We start from the raw sequence: 23,365 nt of genomic DNA, 5'->3' as shown, positions 1-23,365 counted from the left end.
TGCGGCTGTAGTGCTTGCTGCAAATACTGCACGCTGCAGCAACAGTGGTGGAAGGGGCAGACATTGGGTTCAATGACAGTGTGTTAATCAAGCATAAATAAACCACAAAATGCTGGAAATACTTAGCAGCTTTGGCAGCATCTGTGGAGAGAGAAAGAGTTAACATTTCAGGTTGTAAACCCTTCGTCAGAACTGGGAGATTACTTAAAGATGTAACAGTTAAGCAAGGCAGGGAAAGTGGGGGGAGGGGAGGAAAGAACAAAAAAAGTAGGTCTGTGATGGGTTGGAAGGTAAGAGAGATCCAATGACAAAATGGATGGTGGTGCAGGTAAACGGAGAAATAATGGGACAAGAAACAAGAGATGTGTTACATTTGGAATTATTGCAAATAGAAAGCCATCCCTATGGCTGCAAAATCAGAGTAAACTTCCAAAGTAGTCAAAGGTTAATTAAGATTCTCAATTCATTCTCAGAATGTGGAAGTTGCTGGCAAGACCAGCATTTATGGCCCATCCCTAGTTTCTGTGAAAAGGTGGCAGTTGGTCTTTGTCTTGAACTGCTATGGTATTGTAGTAATACAACTGAGTGACTTGCTAGTCAACTTTAGAGGGCAGCTAAGAATCACTCATGTTGGCATGGAACTGGAGTCACATGTATCCAGAACAGGTAAGAACAGCAGGTTTCCTTCCCTAAAGGTCAGTTTCATTTCAGATTCTGATTTCTCCTCTCGAATAGCATTATTTAGTTTTACTTATCGACACAGTTCGAGTTTTTTTTAAAAAAACGATTAGGCACTTTACAGCTTCCAGACTCATCACCGAGTTCAACAATTTCAGATCAGAACCTCTGCCATTTTATCAGATGACATCTGTTGGTAATGACTTTGCTATTCCCATTTACACCTCCTCCAGAATCATCTTGTTTCTCTATTTGTCTCACTACACATGTTGACCACTTGCTCAAAACACAAACCGTTGGCAACTATGATAGGAGAATGAAAGTTACCCTTATGAAATCAGACCAATACACAAGTAGCATTGGTTGCTATATATGAAATTTTGCAGTGTTTTTTTGAAAATAAAAGATGCAAACCAAACTCTTCGACGATGGAAAGGGGAAAGGGGAAAGAAAGAAAACAGGTTGGAAGAAGAGAGAAAGAAAAGAAAAAGAGGGAGGAGAAAGAAAAAAGGGAGAAAAGGAACCATTTGTATTTTGTGTATGAGAGAGGGGATTGGGTGAAATATGCAGTAGGCATTGCCTGCATGGTCTTAGCTTTTGGAGCCATACATGGAAACATTAATAACCATTCCTAATCACCTTCAAACAGAAAAGATTACTTATTCCTACTCAGTAAGAAGCTATTGCTTGGAATCAAAACAATTTAGATTTTTTAGATTAGATTAGAGATACAGCACTGAAACAGGCCCTTCGGCCCACCGAGTCTGTGCCGAACATCAACCACCCATTTATACTAATCCTACACTAATCCCATATTCCTACCAAACATCCCCACCTGTCCCTATATTTCCCTACCACCTACCTATACTAGTACTTTAGTAAATCATTTCAATGCTACTTACTGTTTGAGTATCCTTATTTTTTGTTGGCGCAGGTTGATGGGTACCTTGATACATTCCTGTAAGAAATTAAATAAAATTTTAAATAAAACTGTATTCCAGCTCCACTAATGGCTCAACTGGTAAATGCAGCATGTAAAATGAAGCATACAGGTTCAATTCCCAGTCTGTGCCAAGTTAACTAATCGCAACCAAGAAGGCGGCGCAGTGGTTAGCCCCGCAGCCTCACAGCTCCAGTGACCCAGGTCTGTTCTGTGTACTGCATGTGCGGAGTTTGCAAGTTCTCCCTGTGACCGCGTGGGTTTCTGTCGGGTGCTCCGGTTTCCTCCCACAGCCAAAGACTTGCAGGTTGATAGGTAAATTGGCCATTGTAAATTGCCCTAGTGTAGGTAGGTGGTAGGAGAAATGAGGGAAGGTGGGGATGTGGTAGGGAATATGGGTTTAAATTAGGATTAGTATAAATGGGTGGTCGATGGTCGGCTCAGACTCGGTGGGCCGAAGGGCCTGTTTCAGTGCTGTATCTCTCTATGACTCGAAGGCAAAGTAGTTGGGAGGGGGACAGGGCCAGTCAGAAAAAGGATTGTAAAAGTTGGTATTCCCACTGTGATTGTTGAAAACAATGCTGAAGCTTAATTAAAACATTCCCCTTGAAGGTTATTCTTGCAAACAATGCTTAGGTAAGCTCAGCTGAGGCCTCATTCACCTCACGGAAACCTGTGGCCCTCCAATCATAGCATCCAACTGCCTCTTCCGGAATAATTCCAGAATTTGTGTCTCCACAACTCTATCAATGATCATTCCAGCTATTAAATATGACATCAAGAAATGCTTCCAAACATAAGGTCTGAACTTGCCTTCATTAATTTGTAGTGTATCTCTTTATCCTACAGTCATGGTATTGTGAAAAATAATGTTCTGGATTAACCTTTTACACATTATATGCCTCTTTAACATCTTCATTCATTCACCTTTCAAGGCTGAAACTTGAGCTTTTTCAGAACTAAGCCTTGTGGCACTAGGGATCAGCCTCCTGTGCACCAGTTGGACGTTTCTCTCATTCTGGATGATCTGAATGGAACTCAAGACTTAAGATGTGGCCTGACCAGAGACGTTCAGCTTAAGCATGATGCCCTCAGACTTGCACTCTAATGATTTGGTAATAAAGTTTAGTATCTTACTTGCATTGCCTTCTGCTGCACTGAAACTAATAGACTAGACAAGATAGAGTTTATCAATAATGCTGAATCACTTCCAGAATTTCCACCAGTCAGTGTCTGGCTCTTCTACATATTTATTCTTCAACTAACCTAGAACATTATCCTTATCTAAGACAATAAATGTTTATTATAAATTTAAGATAATTATCTGTTATTTACCTGTATTCTAGAGTTGGACGATGCTGAAGAAGTTACACAAAGAACATTGCTGGAGTCTTTATCTGCAATACAGCAAAGTTTGGTGAGTGTTAAAATGTACATATTTTGTGTGCTAATTCATATCAACCTGAATTACTGCATATCTGATCCTCAGCTAGCATACACCATGTTATTACAGTGAGGAATTACACATCTGTTTAAGACTGCTAGATAACACAGAGAATTAGATGGTATTGGCAACAAAAAGGAAGTTACAGAAAAAATACAAAAGGAGCGCTAGTACTTATTTTTTTTATTATTCCTTCTTGGGATGTGAACACCCCTGACAAGGCTGAATTACTGCCAATCCCTAGTTGCCCTGAGCTGGTGGTAGTGATGAGTCTTCTTCTGTAATTGAGGTAGCAAATAGGGTATGTGCATATCTAAACCATCATTTTCTTTGACATTTTTAAACACTAAAACTGGAATCTGGAAAGTTCAAGCTTGCAGGGTTTTTTTTAAAATTTCGTCTGAACAATTGTTGCATTGTTCAGGTTTGATTTCTTCAATAAAGGTGAGAAGTTTTGAGGCCTTGGTAAAATATGTTTACTCTGTTTTGGCCTCAGCCAATGAGTAACTATTTTTCCCTTGGCATTTCTAATCCAATACAACACGATCTCTTGGAGAGCTGTAGATTCATCCTTGCAGATTAACTTTTAAACCTACAATTCTTTCATAGCAAGATTGCTATACAACCTATTGTTAAAACAAGAACTAAAATTATATATATATAAAAAATATATATCCAAGTAAAAGACAAAAAGTGCTTACTTGCTGAATCCAGTGACAGTGCACTCTGAAAGCTATTCCCATCAGGTTCATCTGATGCTGACACTTGTTCTTTCCCTGTTTTTTCATCATTAGGCAAGAGTGTGGAAGATGAATCTGAAAGTAATTTGATTGCTTTTGTTTCGCTGGTTAAATCAGATTCATAAACTATTTTGTCCAATGCAGGAAAACAAATAACAGCAAGATACCAATGTGACCTGCAAGCAAAATAGGTTATGTAATAAGTTAACAGACATGAATTTTATCAATCTTTCCCGTATATTTATTATACAGCTGGCCTTTGTCTTTACTTGTAGATCTGGTCAAGAGTCCAAGAATAGATCTATCACTAAGTGATGATAGTGTGTTGTAGATACTGCTGAACACTGCAAAAGTTTACTGCTGCTTCTCAATATTAGATAGCCTGTGAGCAGACCATGTAAAATGGACAACTAAGGATAGGCTAATCTTAATAACAAATTACTTCTAGCACTAATAATTTCAACTACCTTACTTTAGGCAGTTCCTGTAAGAATCATATAGTAATGCAGAATCTGTCAAATAGCAATCATTTAGCCAGGTTCTGTGTTCTATTCACAGAAATGCTTTTATGGCTTAACTCAGTAGAAACATCAGCAATAGATTATACAAAGCATACTTACTCTTCATTAACAGGCACAAATATGAAATCCTTTGTAAAGATATCCACATGTCGAGTCCATGTTCTCACACGTTGATGTCTCTTGTGCTGTACTCTACAACAGCAGAATATGTACTTTAATCTGAGTTGGTAAATTACGAATATACAGTTCAGGGTTTGTACAAGAAAAAAAACTATAGAGGAATTGTTATTTAATCGTTTCTTCTTTAAATAAGCCTAGTTAACAGTTGAAAAAAAAATAATCCTAGAGGTCTGAAAGGATTCTAATGGGGGTACGGTGAAATCAGCCTATCTGGCTTATTAAGCTAACGCAGAGACCCTCAATTTTGTGTGAAATTGGAACATCTCCTCAAAATGTACATACAATCAAATATGACAGACAGAACTGCCAAATAGGTCTTAAACAGCATTTTAACAGTCTTTACAAACACTCAGCTAATGTAGTCACAAAACGAGACGCTTATAGACCCAGGACATTATTGTTACCTATCGAAGTCGGGAGCAAATGGATAGAGATATTCTGACCTATAAAATACATTAAAAGGTTCCTTGACCAAAGAATAGGTTACCTTCATGAACTTCCAAATAAAAAGTTAGCACTTTTCAAGCTAAATCTTAAACTAATATTTACTCAATAATTCAAACCTTCAATTTCTCTCCCAAATGCGCATAAATCCAATTTTCTTTTTAATTCGTGGGATTTCTGCATCACTGCTCATCCCTATTAGCCATGGCAAAGGTGTTGGCGAGATCTTCTTGAACCGATGCAGTCCATCTGGTGTAGGTACAGTCACAGTGGTGGTAAGCAGAGAGTTCTAGCATTTTGATCCAGTGACAGTGATATAGTTCCTAGTCAGGATAGTGTGTGACTTGGAGGGGAACTTGCAGGTGGTGGTGTTCACATGCTTCTACTGCCTTTGCCCTTCTAGGTGGTAGAGGGTGTGGGTTTGGAAGGTGCTGTCGAAGGAGCCTCGACAAGTTGCTGCAGTGCATCCTGTATATGGTACACATTGCTGCCACTGTGCGCTGGTGGTAGAGGGAGTGAATGTTGACGGTGGTGTTCGGGGTGCCAATCTAACGGGCTACTTTGTCCTGAATGCTGTTGAGATTCTTGAGTGTTTTTTTTGGAGCTGCACTCATCCATGCAAGTGGAATGCATTCCATCACACACGGGACTTGTGCCTCGTAGATGGCGGACAGGCTTTGGGGAGTCAAGAGATGAGTTACTTAACACAGAATTCCCAGCCTCTGACCTGCTGTTGTAGCCACAGTATTTATATGCCTGGACTAGTTAAGTTTCTGATCAATGGTGACCCCCCCCACCCCCCCCCCCCCGGTGAGGTGGCTAGATTCTCCCTTGTTGGGAATCGTCATTGCTTAAACGTTATCCAGGTCTTGCTGCATGCGGGCACCGACTGCTTCAGTACCCGAGTTGCAAAAGATACTGAACACTGTGCAATCATTGGCAAACATCCCCACTTCTGGCCTTATACTGGAGGACAAGTTCATTCATGAAGCAGCTGAAGATGGTTGGGCCTAGACACCACCATGAGTAATTCCTGCAGTGATGTCCTGGGTTGAGATGTTTGGCCTCCTTTGTGCTAGCTATGACTCCAACCACTGAAGAGTTTTCCCCGATTCCCATTGACTTCAATTTTGCTAGGGTTCCTTGATGCCACTCATCAAATGCTGCCTTGATGTCAAGGGCACTCACTCACCTCACCTCTGGAATTCAGCTCTTTTGTCCATGTTTGAACCAAGGCTGTAAAGCGGTCTAGAGCCAAACTGAGCATCAAAGAACAGTACAGTACAGCACAGGAACAGGCCATTCAGCCCTCCAAGCCTGCGCCAAAATCAGCGAACAGGTTATTGCCGAGTAAGTGCCGCTTGATAGCACTGTCAATGACACCTTACATCATTTTGCTGGTGATTAGGAGTAGACTGATGGGGCAGTAATTGGCCGGATTAGATTTGTCCTGCTTTGTGGACAAGACATAACTGGGTAATTGTCCAGTAGATGCCGATGTTGTAACTGTACTGAAACAGCTCGGCTAAGGCACGGCTAGTTCTTGAGCACAAGTCTTCAGTACTGCAGATGGGATGTTGTCAGGGCCCATAGCCATTGCACTATCCAGTGCCTTCAGTCTTTGTTGATATCACGTGCTGAAGACTGGTGTCTGAAATGCTGGTGACCTCAGGAGGAGGCAGAGATGAATCATTCTCCCAGCACTTCTGGCTGAAGGCAGTTGCAAATGCTTCAGCCTTGTTTTTTGCACGGTCATGCTGAGCTCTGCTCTATCATTGAGGATGGGGATGTTTGTGGAGACTCCTTCGCTGGTTAGTTGATTAATTGTCTGCCACCATTCATGTCTGGATATGGCAGGACTGCAGAGCTTTGACCTGCTCTGTTGTTTGTGGGATTGCTTAGCTCAGTCTATAGAATGCTCTGGGCCTCATTACAGCCTTGATGCCACACACGGTCAAATGCTGCCTTGATGTCAAGGGCAGTAACTCTCACCTCACCAAACGTGGACAAAAGAGCTGAATTCCAGATGCGAAGTGAGAGTGACTGCCATTATCAAGGCAGCATTTGACAGAGTGTGGCATCAAAGAGCCCTAGCAAAATTGAAATTAATGGGAATCGAGGAAAAAAAATTATTCAAGGATTGGAGTCATACCTAGCATAAAGGAAGATGGTTATGGTTGTTGGAGGCATGCACGTAGTCCTGTTGTTGTAGCTTCATCGGATTGGCACCTCATTTTTAAGTAAGCCTGGTGCTGCTCCTGACATGCTCTCCTACATCCCTCATCGAACCAGTGTTAGTCCCCTGGCTTGATGGCGCTGGTAGTGAGAGGGATATGTTGGGCCATGAGGTTACAGATTGTGGTTGAATACAGTTCTGCTGCTGCTGGTGTCCTACACTGTCTCATGGATGCCCAGTTTTGAGCTGCTAGACTTGTTCTGAATCTATACCATTTTTACGATGGAGCATGCCCTCAGTGTGAAGATGGGAATTCATTGCCACAAGGACCGTGCGATGGTCACACCTACCAATACTGTAATGGACAGACGTATTTGTAACAGGCAGATTGGTGAGGATGAGATCAAGTAGGTTTTTCTTTGTTCTCTCACCAGGCCCAGTTTGGCAGCTGTGTCCTTAAGGACTCAGCTAGCTCGGTCAGTGGTGGTTTACTGAGCTACTCTTGGTGATAAATATGAAAACCCCCACCCAGATTCCATTCTGTGCCCTGGCTACCCTCGGTACTTCTTCCAAGTATGTTCAACATGGAGGAGCAGCGATTCATCAGCTGAGGGAGGACAGTAGCTGGTAGGCAGCAGGAGGTTTCTTTGCCCATGTTTAGCCTGATGCCATGAGACTACATGGGGTCTGAAGTCAATGTTGAGGGCTCCCAGGGCATTCCCTCTGGTGGGTCTGTCATGATGGTGGTACAGGACATTGCCAAGGATGGTGATGGAGGAGTCTGAGACATTGGCTATAAGGTATGATTTGGTGAATATGACTATGTCAGGCTGTTGCTTGACTAGTCTGTGAGACAGTTTTCCCAATTTTGGCACAAGTCCCCAGATGTTAGTGAGGGGGACTTTGCAGGGTCAACTGGACAGGGTGTGCCTTTGTCATTTCTAGTGCCTGGGTCGATGCCGGGTGGTCCGTCTGATTATATATTTTTTAGCTTTTCTGTAGCGATACAACTGAGTGGCTTGCTAGGCCATTTCAGAGGGCAGTAAGATTCAACCACATTGCTGTGGGTCTAGAGTCACATGTAGGCCATACAAGATCAGGATGATAGATTTCCTTCCCTAAAGGACGTTGGTGAACCAGATGGGTTTTTAAGTTCAATCTGGTAGTTCCATGATCATCATTACTGAGACTAGCTTTTTTATTCCAGATTTATTTATTTATTAAAATTAAATTCCCCCATATGCTGTGGTGGAATTTGAACTCATGTCTCTGCAGCCTTAGTCCGGGTGTCTGGATCATAAGTCCAGTAACATTACCACTATGCTACTGTCTCCCTGATAACGAACAATTTGAAACAGTGCTCATTTGAAAAATAAATTAGCACTAGCACAGCGAAGAGGGAAAAAAGGATGGGTTTTCCTGGCTGCTAACCTCAGTGAATCCAGCAAGTTCACTTTGAGATTGCCAATGGCTGCGCAAGATCTGTGAATCTAGAGCTGACAGCATTAAAATGGTAGTACAAGATGATAAAAAGAGTTCCAAAAGTGTGAACGCTTTGTTAAGAACCAGAAAAATAAGCCATATGATTCATAGAAAACCTGCTTACGAGAGATTAGTTGCCTCCTCTGATCCAGCATTATCTTTCCGGGTCAGACGTCGATAAAAGAAGCTACTAAAAATGTGAGTACGCTCAGCAAGTTCTTTGGGTGCTTTCTCAAGCAAAAGATACCTTAAATAAAATGAACAGTATCAGTTAATGTAAAACTTCATATAGCACTTTATTCAATGCTTAATTAATTCTTGGTACAACTCAACATAGTATGAATAATTCATTTAAAATCACTTTAATATCTTTGAAACTCTTTGCCCCAGAGGGCTGTGAAAGCTCAGTCGTTGAGTATGTTCAAGACTGAGATAAATAGATTTCTACATGTTAAAAACATCACATGATACAGGGATAGTGCAGGAAAATGGTGTTGAAGTAGATCAACCATGATCTCACTGAATGGCGGAGCAGGCTCGAAGGGCTGAATGGCCTACTCCTGCTCCTATTTCTTATGTTGATTAATTCATGGCTTACAGTAGGCAAGAGAACAGAGGACGACTCAATTATTGGTATCAGTGTATTAATCACAATATATTATTCTCAGGATGAGGTAGTATAATTTATCGAGTTGGCAAAGTCACCGATTTTGGGTTGATCACACAAATTTGTTGCATAGAGCAAACCTTAAAATAAAAATTCATGTTTGTAAGAGATACAGCACTGAAACAGGCCCTTCAGCCCACCGTGTCTGTGCTGACCATCAACCACTCATTTATACTAATCCTACACTAATCCCATATTCCTACCACATCCCCACCTGAATCTTACAATAACACTGCAAAAAACTATTTCTGCAACTAATTGGCGTGCGAATTTGGTTCTCTCAATGTGAAGATGCAGCCAGAGGTAGCATTATTATCCACTTAAATTCTGCCATTGGATCAATCACAACCCTTCGCCACATTTCCTTCCAGACTGTTACTTCTGCCAATGGGGTTCTTTAGAAATCACTGAATTGATATGACCTTCCACTTTTTACAATCCACTCTCATTGTAAAATTCCTTGAAAAAAATTAAGCCTTGTTGAATGAGGTGCGACTTTTTTTTTTTAAATGGCTTACTTAGTTGTAATTAAACAACTTCTCTGGCTCTGAAAAACTCTTTGAATTTCAGCTATTCACAATAAATATTAATGATATAGATGAGGGAATTAAATGTAATATATCCAAGTTTTCAGATGACACAAAGCTGGGGTGGGAGTGTGAGCTGCGAGAAGGATGCAGGGAAGCTCCAGTGTCATTTGGACAGGGCGAGTGGGCAAATACATGGCAGATGCAGTAGAATGTGGATAAATGTGAGGTTATCTACTTAGGTGGCAAAAACAGGAAGGCAAATTATCTGAACGGCGATAGATTGGGAAAGGGGGAGGTGCAGTGAGACCTGGGTGTCCTTGTGCACCAGTCACTGAAAGTAAGCATGCAGGTGCAGCAGGCAGTTAAGGCGGCAAATGGTATGTTGGGCCTTCATAGCGAGAGGATTCGAGTACAGGAGCAGGGATGTCTTGCTGCAATTATACAAGGCCTTGGTGAGACCACATCTGGACTATTGTGTGCAGTTTTGGCCTCCTTATCTGTGGAAGGATGTTCTTGCTATGGAGGGAGGGCAACGAAGGTACACCAGACTGATTCCTGGGATTGCAGGACTAATGCATGGAGAGAGATTGGGTCGATTAGGCTTGTATTCTCCAGAATTTAGAAGAATGAGAGGGGATCTCATAGAAACCTACAAAATTCTAACAGGACTGGACAGACTAGACGCAGGAAGGATGTTCCCGATGGCGGGGAGTCCAGGACCAGGGGTCACAGTCTAAGGATAAGGGGCAAGCTATTTAGGACTGAGATGAGGAGAGATTTCTTCACCCAGAGAGTGGTGAATCTGTGGAATTCTCTACCACAGAAAGCAGTTGAGGCCAAATCATTAAATATATTCAAAAAAGAGTTAGATACAGTTCTTAGGGCTAATGGGATCAAGGGATACAGGGAAAAACCGGGAACAGGTTACTGAGTTTGGATGATCAGCCATGATCGTATTGAATGGCGGAGCAGACTCGAAGGGCCGAATGGCCTACTCCTGCTCCTATTTTTCTATGTTTTCTATTTGTGGAACGTCAAACTTCACATTCCATGATAAAAATTCCTTTTTTTTTAAGCAAATTTATGATATTTAAGCTTCTACCTTAATCTCATGTGTATGTCTCAATTTTTATTTTGGTTTCTATAAAATTATTTTAAAAAGTGAATGACAAACCTGCCTGTGTGGAGTTTGCAAGTTCTCCCTGTGTCTGCGTGGGTTTTCTCCGGGTGCTCCGGTTCCCTCCCACATGCCAAAGACTTGCAGGTTGATAGGTAAATTGGCCATTATAAATTGCCCCTAGTATAGGTAGGTGGTAGGGAAATATAGGGACAGGTAGGGATGTGGTAGGAATATGGAATTAGTGTAGGATTAGTATAAATGGGTGGTTAATGGTCAGCACAGACTCGGTGGGCCGAAGGGCCTGTTTCAGAGCTGTATCTCAAAAACAAAAAATTTTTTTTTTAAAAACCTGCTGGTTAATTCCTGCCTTGCTGTCTGTGAGAATTCTTCAATGTGAGTGGCTGTTCAGCCTGTATGATATATCACTGTTGCATGATGCTAGAGTTCCACTGTAGCTGGCATCAGAATGAAATTAACGTTGGAAAAGGTGAAACCCAGACCACAGAGCTCGCAAGATCTTTGTGGCCAGTTTTGTTCAAGGTCAGCGGTGAGCACCATGTCTTCACCGCTGACCGCAAAGTCCGGGCCAATAAGTAATTTATTAGCCTGTCTCTGCAATTGATAAACACATAACTTCCATTGTACCTGGAAGATTGTGTTCCCTTCTAGATGTAAACAACGTGATAAAAAGAGACAAAGATACAGGCAATCAGCCAGCCAATTCCTGCATCAGCTGTGAAATCAGTCAGGTTTTTAAATCAACGTTCTCTCTCGACCTTCTTACGATATTTTTTCAATCATGTCTTAGTCTAAAAATGCATTTGTTCCCGAGCCCATTTATAATTTCCCCCTCAAAGTTCTCCCTGATAACTAACTTCAAAGCAAACTAACCTTTAGTGAAGATGTACCAATTCAACTGTGTCAAATCTTAAAATTATTTCAATCTTGAGAAACTAAAGTTCTTTCCAAAGAGGGTAAAAAAAATGCACACAAAGCGGAAACGACAAAAACAAGCTCTCAATGCAGAAAGAAAGCAGTTTTAATGCTTTGTGCAATTTCTGAATGTAATGTTAATATTCTTTATGAATTTCCATAAAAAAACAATTCTATAAATTGCTGAACCTTTGTTCTCAAAATTAGCACTGGCTATTTCACCTCCAGTAAAGTATGGCATTTGTTACAGAACAATATTGTCTTGAGATTGCAGAAAATAGGCCTAAACACTTACTTTAAATAGAAATCAATGATAACATCATTGAGAAACTCTCCCTCTTCCAGACATTCTAGGTCTTCAGAAGTAACAGCTAGTCCTCCTTTAGTTGGTGGAGGAGGGAATACTATTATTCTGAGGGAGCAAAAAACACATTTTAAAACTTTTTTTTTTAAATTTCCAATGATTACAATAAAACTATTTATTATGCAATACCAATCTTCATTTGTGATATACAAGCATAAATAACATGGTCGCAAGCCTTATTCTATGAATAAGGAATGTTTTGTGATTTTAGGGGGAGAACTCCATTGATTTTAAGCTTTCATTTATGTATAATAATCTGAGCAAGTGAGTATTTGTTTAATTTACATATCAGAGAAAGCTGGGGAAAGTCAGGAATTATATTTTTCCCCCAATGTTACTGAAACAGGTTAGTTACATTAAACATATTCATGCACGACAGTGCAGTGAAATACTCATCTGCACCCTAATGCTCAAGTTCAAATTTACATTCCTAGCTTCTATGCCATTAGGTGACATTGTGCTAATATCTGGGGCTACCACAGGGATGAAAGAAGAGGCCAGAATACAAAGTCAAACTTATCACGGCCTCATTGCAAACCCACAAAGATAATAAATTATTAGCCCTGCACAAACACTTTGACCAGCACAAGACTAATTTTTTTCAGTTCCAGAGAAATTTCTACCATGTATAAAATGCCTCTATATTGTGGGCAGTAAAAGTGCTTATAATCTGTCCAATATATTTTTAAAACATGCTATCCAAGAAGAAATTCATGCAGGGTCCACATCCCATCACAGCCATATTTTTAAAGACGTATGGAAATGTAACTATGCATTCATATCCACTGAAAACCAGATATAGTTCCATCAGAAATGCTTGCTAAAGTGACAGTGGCAGACATGATTAACAGAATAGGTAGCATGTCACTCAAATTAACCAACATAACAAGACAGCATGAGATTTGATCACCTGTTGAGATCGATCCCAATTCTTCAGAAATAGGGAGGCAATTGAGATCAAGCTTACAGGGCGAGGGGGAGAGGGCGCGAGAGAGAGAGGGCGAGAGCTCACTCAGAGCGGGAAACAGCAAGAGCGGAGCAGAGAGGAGTCCAGGCGCACTGAAATTTGAAAACAAAGTCAACAGTGACATTACAGGAAAGCTGCAAGGTGATTGGTGGTGAGTAACTGCTGTTTTAGAGTATTAGTAAATAGCTGCATTAGTACACCATTAGGGTGGGTGTGTAAATAGTTGGGTTATAGCATCTCAACAACTGGCAGACTTTTAAAAAAAAGAGTAAAAATTAAATATTAATAAGAAAGTGAGTAGCTGGTGAGTATTTTTTTTTGAGTAAGGTTTATTTTAACGAGTGAACTGTATTGGTTTTTAGTAGGATTTATCAGTACTAGTAAAGTTTTATTGATAATTCTAAGGCGTTGTAGTATTGGTAAGGTTTTTTTTTTAGCAGTAGCAAAGGGTCAACTAATAAAGGAATGGTAGGGGTGCTTCAACTTCGAGACTGCACCTCCTGTGCTATGTGAGCGCTCCAGGATGCTTCCTGTATCCTGGAGAACCATTTGTGCAGGAAGTGTTGTCAATTGCGGCAGCTTGAGCTCTGGGTTTTGGAACTTGAACAGCAGCTGGCGACACTGCGGTGCATTCGTGAGGATGAGAGCTACGTGGATAGGATATTTACAAATGTGGTTACCCCACAGCTTAACAGTATGCAGGTAGGAGGGAATGAGGACCACCAGGCAGTCAAAAAGAATCAGGCAGGTAGTGCAGGAGACCCCTGAGTGCATCTCACTCTCCAACAGGTATTCAGTTCTGAATAAGGAGGACAGTGATGCTTCATCTGGGGAGTGCAGCCAGAGCCAAGTCCATGGCACCACGGGTGGCTCAGCTGCACAGGGGGGTACAGGGAAGTCTGGAAGAGCCATTGTGATAGGTGATTCAATAGTCAGAGGAACAGACAGGCGTTCCTGCAGCCGCAGACATGAATCCAGGGTGGTTTGTTGCCTCCCTGGTGCCAGGGTCAAGGATGTCACTGAGCAGCTGCAAAGTATCCTGAAGGGGGAGGATGAACAGCCAGCAGTCATGGCCCACATCGGAACCAATGACATAGGTAGAAAGAGGGATGTGGTCCTGCAGTCAGAATTTAGGGAGCTAAGAAAGAAATTAGCAAGCAGGACCTCAAAAGTAATACTCTCCGTATTACTCCTAGTACCACACGCGAGTATAGAAATGGAAGGATAAGACAGATGAATGCGTGGCTGGAAAGATAGCACAGGAGGGAGGGCTTTAGATTCCTGGGACATTGGGACGGCTCAGGGGGAGATGGGACCTGTACAGGCCAGACGGATTGCATCTGAACAGAGCCAGGACTGATTTCCTTGCGGGACATTTTGCTAGTGCTGTTGGGGAAGGTTTAAACTAGTTTGGCAGGAGGATGGGGACCTGAAGGTAGACTCAGTTGGGACAAAAATCAGAAATGAAAATGGAAGGCAGAAAATTAATGGATGAGTCTGGAAGACAAAGGAAACAAAGGTTAGAAAATTAAAGAGAGTTTGGCAGTGCTTAAGGGTATCTATTTCAATGCAAGGAGTATAGCAAATAAAGCAGATGAGCTAAGGGCACAGATAGATACATAGCAGTATGATATCACAACTATTACAGAAACATGGCTTAAGGGTGGGGGGGGGGGGGTGGAAAAGACAGGAATGGCAGCTCAACATTCCTGGTTACAGGGTTTTCAGACGCGATAGGGAGGAGGATAAGAAAGGGGGAAGGGGACAATTTTGGTCAAGGAAAGTATTACAGCTGTGAGGAGAGATGATATGTTGGAAGGTTCATCAAATAAGGCCATATGGATTGAGCTAGAGAACAAAAAAAAGGGCCAATCACATTGCTGGGAGTATACTATAGACTACCAAACAAACAGTCAGAGGGAGATAGCAGAGCAGATTTGTAGGCAAATCTCTGAGAAGTGCAAGAACAATAGGGCAGTAATAGTTGTGGATTTTAACTACCCCAATATTAACTAGGATAGTTTTAGTGTGAAAGGAATTGAGGGAACAGAATTCTTGAGGTGCATTCAGGAGAACTTTTCTGTCCACTATGTAGCAAGTCCAACAAGAGAGTGCAGTTTTAGACTTTGTTTTAGAAAATGAAGATGGGCAGATGGAAGGAATGGCAGTGGGAGAGCATTTTGGTGGTAGTGGTCAGAATTCAGTCAGTTTTAACACAATTATGGAAAAGGACAGAAATAGAACAGGAATTAGAATTCTCAATTGGGGTAAGGCCAATTTTACTAAATTGAGGAGTGATTTAGCAGAAGTGGACTGGAAACAGCTACTTGAAGGTAAATCAGTGTCAGAGCAGTGGGAGGCATTCAAAGGGGAGATTCAAGGGGTTCAGAGTAAACATGTTCCCACAAAGAAAAAGGGTGAGACGGCCAAATCGAGAGCCCCATGGATATCAAGGAGCCTACAGGGTAAGATAAAGCAGAAAAGGAAAGCTTATGTCCACCGAGAACACAATACTAAAGAAAGCCGAGAGGAGTATAGAAAGTGGAGGTGTGAAATCACAAAAGAAATTAGGAAAGGAAAGAGAGGGCATGAAAGATATTGGCAAGCAAAATCAAGGTGAACCAAAAGATGTTTGATCAATACATGAAGAGTTAAGAGGATAACTAAGGAGAGAATAGGACCCATAAAAGACCAAAATGATAACCTGTGTAGGGGCTGAAGATGCTGGTCTGCTTCTTAATGAATACTTGGCGTCTGTCTTCACGAAAGAGGGCGACGATGCAGATATTCTAGTTAAGGAGGAGTGTGAAGTATTGGATGTGATAAACATAGGGAGAGAGGAAGTATTAACGGGATTAGCATCCTTGAAAGTTGATAAACCACCAGGGCCAGATGAAATGTACCCAAGGCTTTTAAAAGAAGCAAGACAGGAAATAGCAGAAGGTCTGACCATCATTTTCCAGTCCTCACTGGATGCAGGTGTGGTGCCGGAGGATTGGAGAACTGCTAACATTGTACCTCTGTTTAAAAAGGGAGCGAGGGATACACCGAATAATTACAGGCCGGTCAATCTAACCTCAGTAGTGGGCAAATTATTGGAATCTATTCTGTGAGAAAGGATACACTGTCACTTAGAAAGGCACAGGTTCATCAAGGATAGTCAGCATGGATTTGTTAAGGAAAGATCTTGTTTAACTAACTTGATCAAATTTTTTGAAGTAACAAGAAAAATAGATGAGGGTAGTGCAGTTGATGTAGTCTACATGGATTTTAACCAGCCTTTTGACAAGGTGCAACATGGCCGCCCGGTTAAAAAAATAAAATCCCATGGGATCCAGGGAAATGCAGCAAGGTGGATACAAAATTGGCTCAATGGCAGGAAACAAAGGGTAATTGTTGACACAAAAACAAGAAATGCTGGAATCACTCAGCAGGTCTGGCAGCATCTGTGGAAAGAGAAGCAGAGTTAACGTTTCGGGTCAGTGACCCGAAACATTAACTCTGCTTCTCTTTCCACAGATGCTGCCAGACCTGCTGAGTGATTCCAGCATTTCTTGTTTTTGTTTCAGATTTCCAGCATCCGCAGTATTTTGCTTTTATTTTAGCGGCAATTGTTGACAGGTGTTTTAGCGACTGGAGGGCTGTTTCCATTGGCATTCTACAGGGCTCAGTACTGCGACACTGCTTTTTGTGGTATATATTAACGATTTGGACATAAATGTAGGGGGCATGATCAAGATGTTTGCAGACGATAAAGATTGGCCATGTGGTAGATAGCGAGGAGGATAACTGTAGGCTGCAGGAAGATATTGATGGTCTGGTCAGATGGGCAGAAAAGTGTCAAACGGAATTCAACCTGGAAAAATGTGAAGTGATGCATTTGGGGAGGTCAAACAAGGCAAAAGGAATACACGATTAATGGGAAAATACTGAGAAGTGCAGAGGAAGTGAGGGATCTTGGAGTGAATGTCCACAGATTACTGAAGGTAGCAGGACAGGTCGATAAGGTTGTTAAGAAGGCATATGGAATTCTTTCCTTTATTAGCCAAGGTACAGAATACAAAGAGCAGGGAGGTTATGCTGGAACTATATAACTCATTGGTTAAGCCACAACTTGAGTACTGTGCACAGTTCTGGTCAAAGCATTGCAGAAAGGATGTAACTGCACTAGAGAAGATACAGAAGAGATTTACGAGGATGTTGCCAGGTCTGGAAAAATGCAGCTATAAAAGGAAAGATTGGATAGGCTAGGGCTCTTCTCCTTGGAACAGAGAAGGCTGAGGGGAGATCTGATTGAAATGTACAAAATTGTGAGGGGCCTGGATAGAGTGGAGGTGAAGGGTCTATTCACCTTAGCAGAGAGGTCAGTGACGAGGGGGCATAGATTTAAAGTGATCGGTAGAATAATTAAAGGGGAGATGAGGAAAACCTTTTTCACCCAGAGGGTGGTGGGGGTCTGGAATTCACTGCCTGGAAGGGTAGTTGAGGCAGAAATCCACAACTCATTCAAAAGGAGTCTGGATGCACCTCAAGTGCTGTAATCTGCAGGGCTACGGACCAAATGCTGGAAGGTGGGATGAGAATGGGTGGATCGTTTTTCGGCTGGCACAGACGCGATGAGCCAAGTGGCCACTTTCTGTGATTCTAAGACATATGCTGAAAATTGTGAAATGGAACCTTAGACATGTAAACCTCCCATTAACACCTTTTCATCAACACACTCAATTGAGGCCAGTGTGAAAGAGATAAACTGACAAAAAACGGGATAAATGAAGTTGCAATTCAAATTAGAAAATGAACACAATTAGACATATCTAGTCAACAGATGACCCTGTACATTTTCTAGTACACATGATAGTAATCAGTTTCCCTGGGATGAACATATGAATTAGGAGGAGCAGGCCACTCAGCCCCTTGAGACTGCTCCGCCATTCAACAAGATCAAGGCTGATTTGATTACAACTTCAACTCCACATTCCTGCCTCCTCCCGGTAACCTTTCACCCCCTTGCTTATCAAGAATCTATCTACCTCTGCCTTAAAAAAATTCAAAGACTCTGCTTCCACCACCTTTTGAGGAAGAGAGTTCCAAAGACTCATGACTCTGAGAAAAAAACTTCTCCTCATCGCGGTCTTAAATGGGCGACCCCTTATTTTTAAACAAGGACGCCTAGTTCTAGGTTCTCCCACAAGAGGAAACATTCTTTCCACATCCACCCTTTCAAGACCTCTCAGGATCTTAAACATTTCAATTGTCATGCAGGCCCCCACCTGCCAAGCATGAGGCATATTAATTTTGCCACATGGACATTAAATTTCAAACTGTTGGTGAAGTGAAGAAAGGATTTGCTTTAAAGAAATTGCCAGATTGTGGCTGGAGAGATATTTGCATATTAACAGACATTGTTTGGAAGGACAAAGCAGACATTCCCTGACACATTCAACTCACAATGGACTTTTGATCACCAGACATTGAAGGTGGGGGAGCTCCCATTCTTAGCAGGTGATTGCTAAGATGGACGAATACACAAACGGACATGATCAAACCTGCTAGTCACATGACTAACCTGCAGGGCAACCTGAGTTTTTTTGAATTTGTACCAACAGTTTGGGCAGAAAGCTCCCAGACTGAGAAGATCTCTCTGGCTCGCTGGCCACAGCCTCTCCTGTCTGCTCCCATTTCTTTCTCACAAGCCTCTGAATCCACTCAAGACAAATGACCCCCAAGAGAGAAAAGTCTCCTGCAGCGAACAAGGTTTAAGAAGAATACTGCGCCCCTATGCAAAGCAAGATCTACCTACAATCAAGGACTCTACAGTGAGTTTGAAGAACCTAACAAAAACACTTCAGATACTGCCTCAAACTTTTCCACTTTATTTTTCTTCTCAGTCATAAAGTTATACAGCACAGAGGCCTTCAGCCCATCATGTTCACGCCGGCCATCAAGCACCTATCTATTCTAATCCCATTTTCCAGCACCTGGCCTGTAGCCTTGCATGCTATGGCATTTCAAGCACTCATTTAAATACTTCTTAAATGATGTGAGGGTTCCTGCCTCTTCCACCCCTTCAGGCAGTGTCCCAGATTCCAACCACCCTCTGGGTGAAAAAGCTTTTCCTCAAATCCCCCTGCCCCTAACCTTAAATCTATGCCCCCTGGTTACTGACACCTCCAGTAAGGGAAAAGTTTCTTCCTATCTAACCTATCTATGCCCCTCATAATTTTGTAGCCCTCAATCAGGTACCCCCCCCCCCACCACCTCAGCCTTCTCTGCTCTAAGGAAAACAACCCTAGCCTATCCAGTCTTTCTTCACAATTTAAATGCTCCAGCCCAGGCAACATCCTGGTGAATCTCCTCTTCACCCTCTCCAGTGCAATCACATCCTTCCTATAGTGTGGCGACCAGAACTGTACACAGTACTCCAGCTGTAGCCTAACCAGCATTTGATACAACTCCATCATAACCTCCCTGCTCTTACATTCTATGCCTCAGGTAATATAGGCAGGTATCCCATATGCCTTCCTAACCACCTTATCTACCTGTGCTGCTGCCTTCAGTGATCTATGGACAAGAACACCAAGGTCCCTCTGTACTTCCTATGGTCCTACCATCCATTGTATTGTTCCTTGCCTTGTTCGTCCTCCCAAAATGCATCACCTCATACTTCTCAGGATTAAATTCCATTTGCCATTGCTCTGCCCATCTTACCAGCCCATCTGTATCGTCCTGTAATCTAAGGCTTTCCTCCTCACTATTTACGACACCACCAATTTTCGTATCATCTGCGAAATTACTGATCATACCTCCTATGTTCACGTCTAAATCACTAATGTACACTACAAACAGCAAGGGTTCCAGCACCAATCCCTGTAGTACACCACTGGTCACAGGCTTCCACTCGCAAAAACAACCCTTGACCATCACCCTCTGCCTCCTGCCACTAAGCCAATTTTGGATCCAATTTGCCAAACTGTCCTGGATCCCACAGGCTCTTACTTTCTTAACCAATGTCCCATGCGGGACCTTATCAAAAGCCTTACTGAAGTTCATGTAGTCTACAGCAACTGCTTTATCCTCATCTACACATCTGGTCACCTCCTCAAAAAATTCAATCAAGTTTGTTAGACATGATCTCCCCCTGACAAAGCCATACTGACTATCCTTGATTAATCCCTGCCTCTCCAATTGGACATTAATCCTGTCCCTCAGAATTCTTTTGAACAGCTTCCCTACCACTGATGTTAGACTCACCGACCTGTAATTACCTGGTTTATCGCTGCTACCCTTCTTGAATAATGGTACCACATTTGCTGTCCTCCAGTCCTATGGTACCTCTCCTGTGGCCAGAGAGGATTTGAAAATTTGTGACACGAGCCCCTGCTAGCTCCTCCCTTGCCTCACATAACAGCCTGGGCTACATCTCATCTGGGCCTGGGGATTTATCCACTCTTAGGCCTGTTAAAACCGCTAATACCTCCTCCCTTTCAATGTTAATATGTTCAAGTATATCACAATCCCCCTCCCTGATCTCTACACCTACATCGTCCTTCTCCATAGTGAACACCGATGAAAAATAATCATATAAAACCTCACCTACGTCCTCCTGTTCCACGCACAGATTGCCACTTGAGTCCCAAATGGGCCCTACTCTTTCCCTGATTATCCTCTTGCCCTTAACATACTTATAAAATGCCTTGGGATTTTCCTTTATCTTGCCCAGTGTTTTTTCATGCCCCCTCTTCGCTCTTCTAATTACTTTTTTTTTTCCCCAAGTACCCCCCCCTATACTTTCTATACTCCACTAGGGCCTCCGCTGTTTTCAGCCCTCTGAATCTGCCATAAGCCTCCTTTTTCCCCCCCCTTATCCAATCCTCTCTGCGCCTTGACATCCAGGGTTCCCTGGACTTGTTGGTCCTACCCTTCACCTATACAGGAACATGTTGATCCTGAACTCTCCCTATTTCCTTTTTGAATGACTCTCACTGGTCTGATGTAGACTTTCCAACAAGTAGCTGCTCCCAGTCCACTTTGGCCAGAACCTATTTTATCTTATTGAAATCGACCTTCCCCCAATCCAGTACCTTTCTTTCCGGTCCATCTTTGTCCTTTTCCATAACTACCTTAAATCTTAGAGTTACGGTCCCTATCCCCAAAATGCTCCCCCACTGACATTTCTACCACTTGTCCGGCTTCATTCCCTAGGATTAGGTGCAGTACTGCCCCTTCACTTGTAGGACTTTCTACGTGCTGGCTCAAAAAGCTCTCCTGTATGCACTTTAAGAATTCCGCCCCATTTAAATCTTTTGCACTAAGACTATCCCAGTAAATATTGGGGAAGTTGAAATCCCCTATTACTTTTACACCTCTGAGTTTTGCCTACATATCTGCTCCTCTATCTCTCCCTGACTATTTGGAGGCCTGTAGTACGCTCCCAGCCAAGTGATTGCCCCCTTTTTGTTTTCATGTTCCACCCATATGGCCTCATTTGAGGAACCTTCTAAGATATCAACTCTCCTTATTGCAGTAATTGACTCCTTGATCAATAGTGCAATACCACCTCCTCCGCTTTTACACCACCTCCACCCCACCCCCACCACGCTCTTTTCTGTCTCTATTTGCATGTGTGTACTACGTATGCATGCAAACGTGGGCGCGTTATGTATCCATAGTCATTAACCAAATTAGAGTTTAAGTTTAATAAATTTCAACTTTTCTTTTTTAAACTTAAGAAAGCCTGTTTGTGCTGATTTCTTTGCCTTATAATTGGAAAGCGGGGTGAACAAGGATTCACCAAGGGGGAGCTAATAACATGGTGCGTTTAAAATTAAACCATGTTAAAGTAAGACCAGGTGACGGTTGAGAGGGACCCCTACACATCTTTCTCACCTGGTCATAACACAACCAAGCCGCCTCTTAATCTTCTAATCTCCAGCGGATACAAGCCTAGCCTGTCAAACCTTTCCTCATAAGACAACCCGCCCATTCTAGGTACTAGTCTAGTAAACCTTCTCTGAACTGCTTCCAACCAGAGATCTGCCAAAATTATGAAACTCATAAATTAATATGTACTTTGTACAAATCAAAGACAGTGCATGAATTATTGTGCTTAGATCAGTGATGGGAGCATCAGGATCATCATAATAATGCATCTGCCAACTATTAGAACTATCTCCTTCCAAGCCATCAGCCACTTACTTGAATATCTACACAAGAATTAGCACACCTGTCTTTTGAAGGGTACACATGAAGTACGTTTGTATATATAAAATAATAAGACATACACATACCTATACAAACACACACATTTATACACAATAACAAACAAATTTACTTCTGAACTGGTCCACTCTTTTTAAGTACGTGCTTCTCCTTCTCTTGCTTCGTAGCAATCGAAACCACATATTGATCCTTTCTCCGCATGTGACACAAGGTGTAATTATTTGGCTTCACTGGACTTGCATTTTCACCCTACAGAAGTGAAAGCAGAACAACAAATGTGCAAAAACTGAATGCTTTATATTATCCAAGAGTGATTCTGCACTACAGGTTCCTTACCAAGACCATTGATTTACCATGATGCCTTTCATCGTACATTTCCAAAATGGCATCAAAATTTGTTTTATCGAACAGAAATGAAGTTGACTGCATTTCCCTCTCTCATGCACACACAAATGGCAATTCCAAATTTACTTCAGCTCCATTACTATGCTAATATATTCAGGCCTGTTTGTAATAGGCACTACAATCACACTTACAAATTCAATATTCTAGTTGCTTTGAAGTTCAACAGTAAGTATATTTCAAATTAATTTGCAATCAACCACACTGCATATTATTAATCTGCATTTTTGAGACACAAATCTGAGAGAAGGAAGTAATGTTACTGCTGAGCTTCAGAGTATCCTTTAACTTAAGATACCACATTAAACACTCAGTTAAAGTACAGTATATGCTAATGCAGAGCTCAGTTCGATCGCATTAGTCCAGTCTTCCTTAACCGACAAACATAAGTATGACTCCCTGCTTCACAATGATTATATTTCTGCTTCCCACATGAACTATCCTTTCGTTCTTGAGCGCGACTAACAAATTAATTCCTGAAACAACTAAATTGTTAACAGCATTTGATAGTACGGCCTTGTGGTTGCCTGAAACCTAGGCATATGCCTAAGCCCCTAA

General features: G+C 42.0%; 1 protein-coding gene across 10 annotated transcripts in view; it reads right to left on the bottom strand.

The window, feature by feature from the left end:
* Positions 1 to 23,365, bottom strand: part of LOC137374606 (sentrin-specific protease 7-like) — a 147,132-nt gene that overhangs the window by 27,576 nt on the left and 96,191 nt on the right. For 9 of the 10 annotated variants that reach the window (XR_010975857.1, XM_068040950.1, XM_068040951.1 and 6 more), the window contains 7 exons: positions 22,518 to 22,654; positions 12,151 to 12,267; positions 8,730 to 8,852; positions 4,423 to 4,542; positions 3,764 to 3,978; positions 2,954 to 3,015; positions 1,581 to 1,636 (listed from right to left, as the gene is read on the bottom strand). Coding sequence is in view for 9 of the 10 variants with exons in the window: in XM_068040950.1 (XP_067897051.1) it covers positions 1,581 to 1,636; positions 2,954 to 3,015; positions 3,764 to 3,978; positions 4,423 to 4,542; positions 8,730 to 8,852; positions 12,151 to 12,267; positions 22,518 to 22,654 (830 nt within the window). In the remaining variant the exon portion in view is untranslated. The remainder of the gene's footprint in view (positions 1 to 1,580; positions 1,637 to 2,953; positions 3,016 to 3,763; positions 3,979 to 4,422; positions 4,543 to 8,729; positions 8,853 to 12,150; positions 12,268 to 22,517; positions 22,655 to 23,365) is intronic. The other variant, XM_068040953.1, reaches the window with a different exon arrangement.

The sequence above is a fragment of the Heterodontus francisci genome, chromosome 10 (genome assembly GCF_036365525.1).
Source record: "Heterodontus francisci isolate sHetFra1 chromosome 10, sHetFra1.hap1, whole genome shotgun sequence".
NCBI lineage: Eukaryota > Metazoa > Chordata > Chondrichthyes > Heterodontiformes > Heterodontidae > Heterodontus > Heterodontus francisci.
Note: the sequence above shows the minus strand (reverse complement) of the source record. Positions and strands in the feature narration are given on the sequence as shown.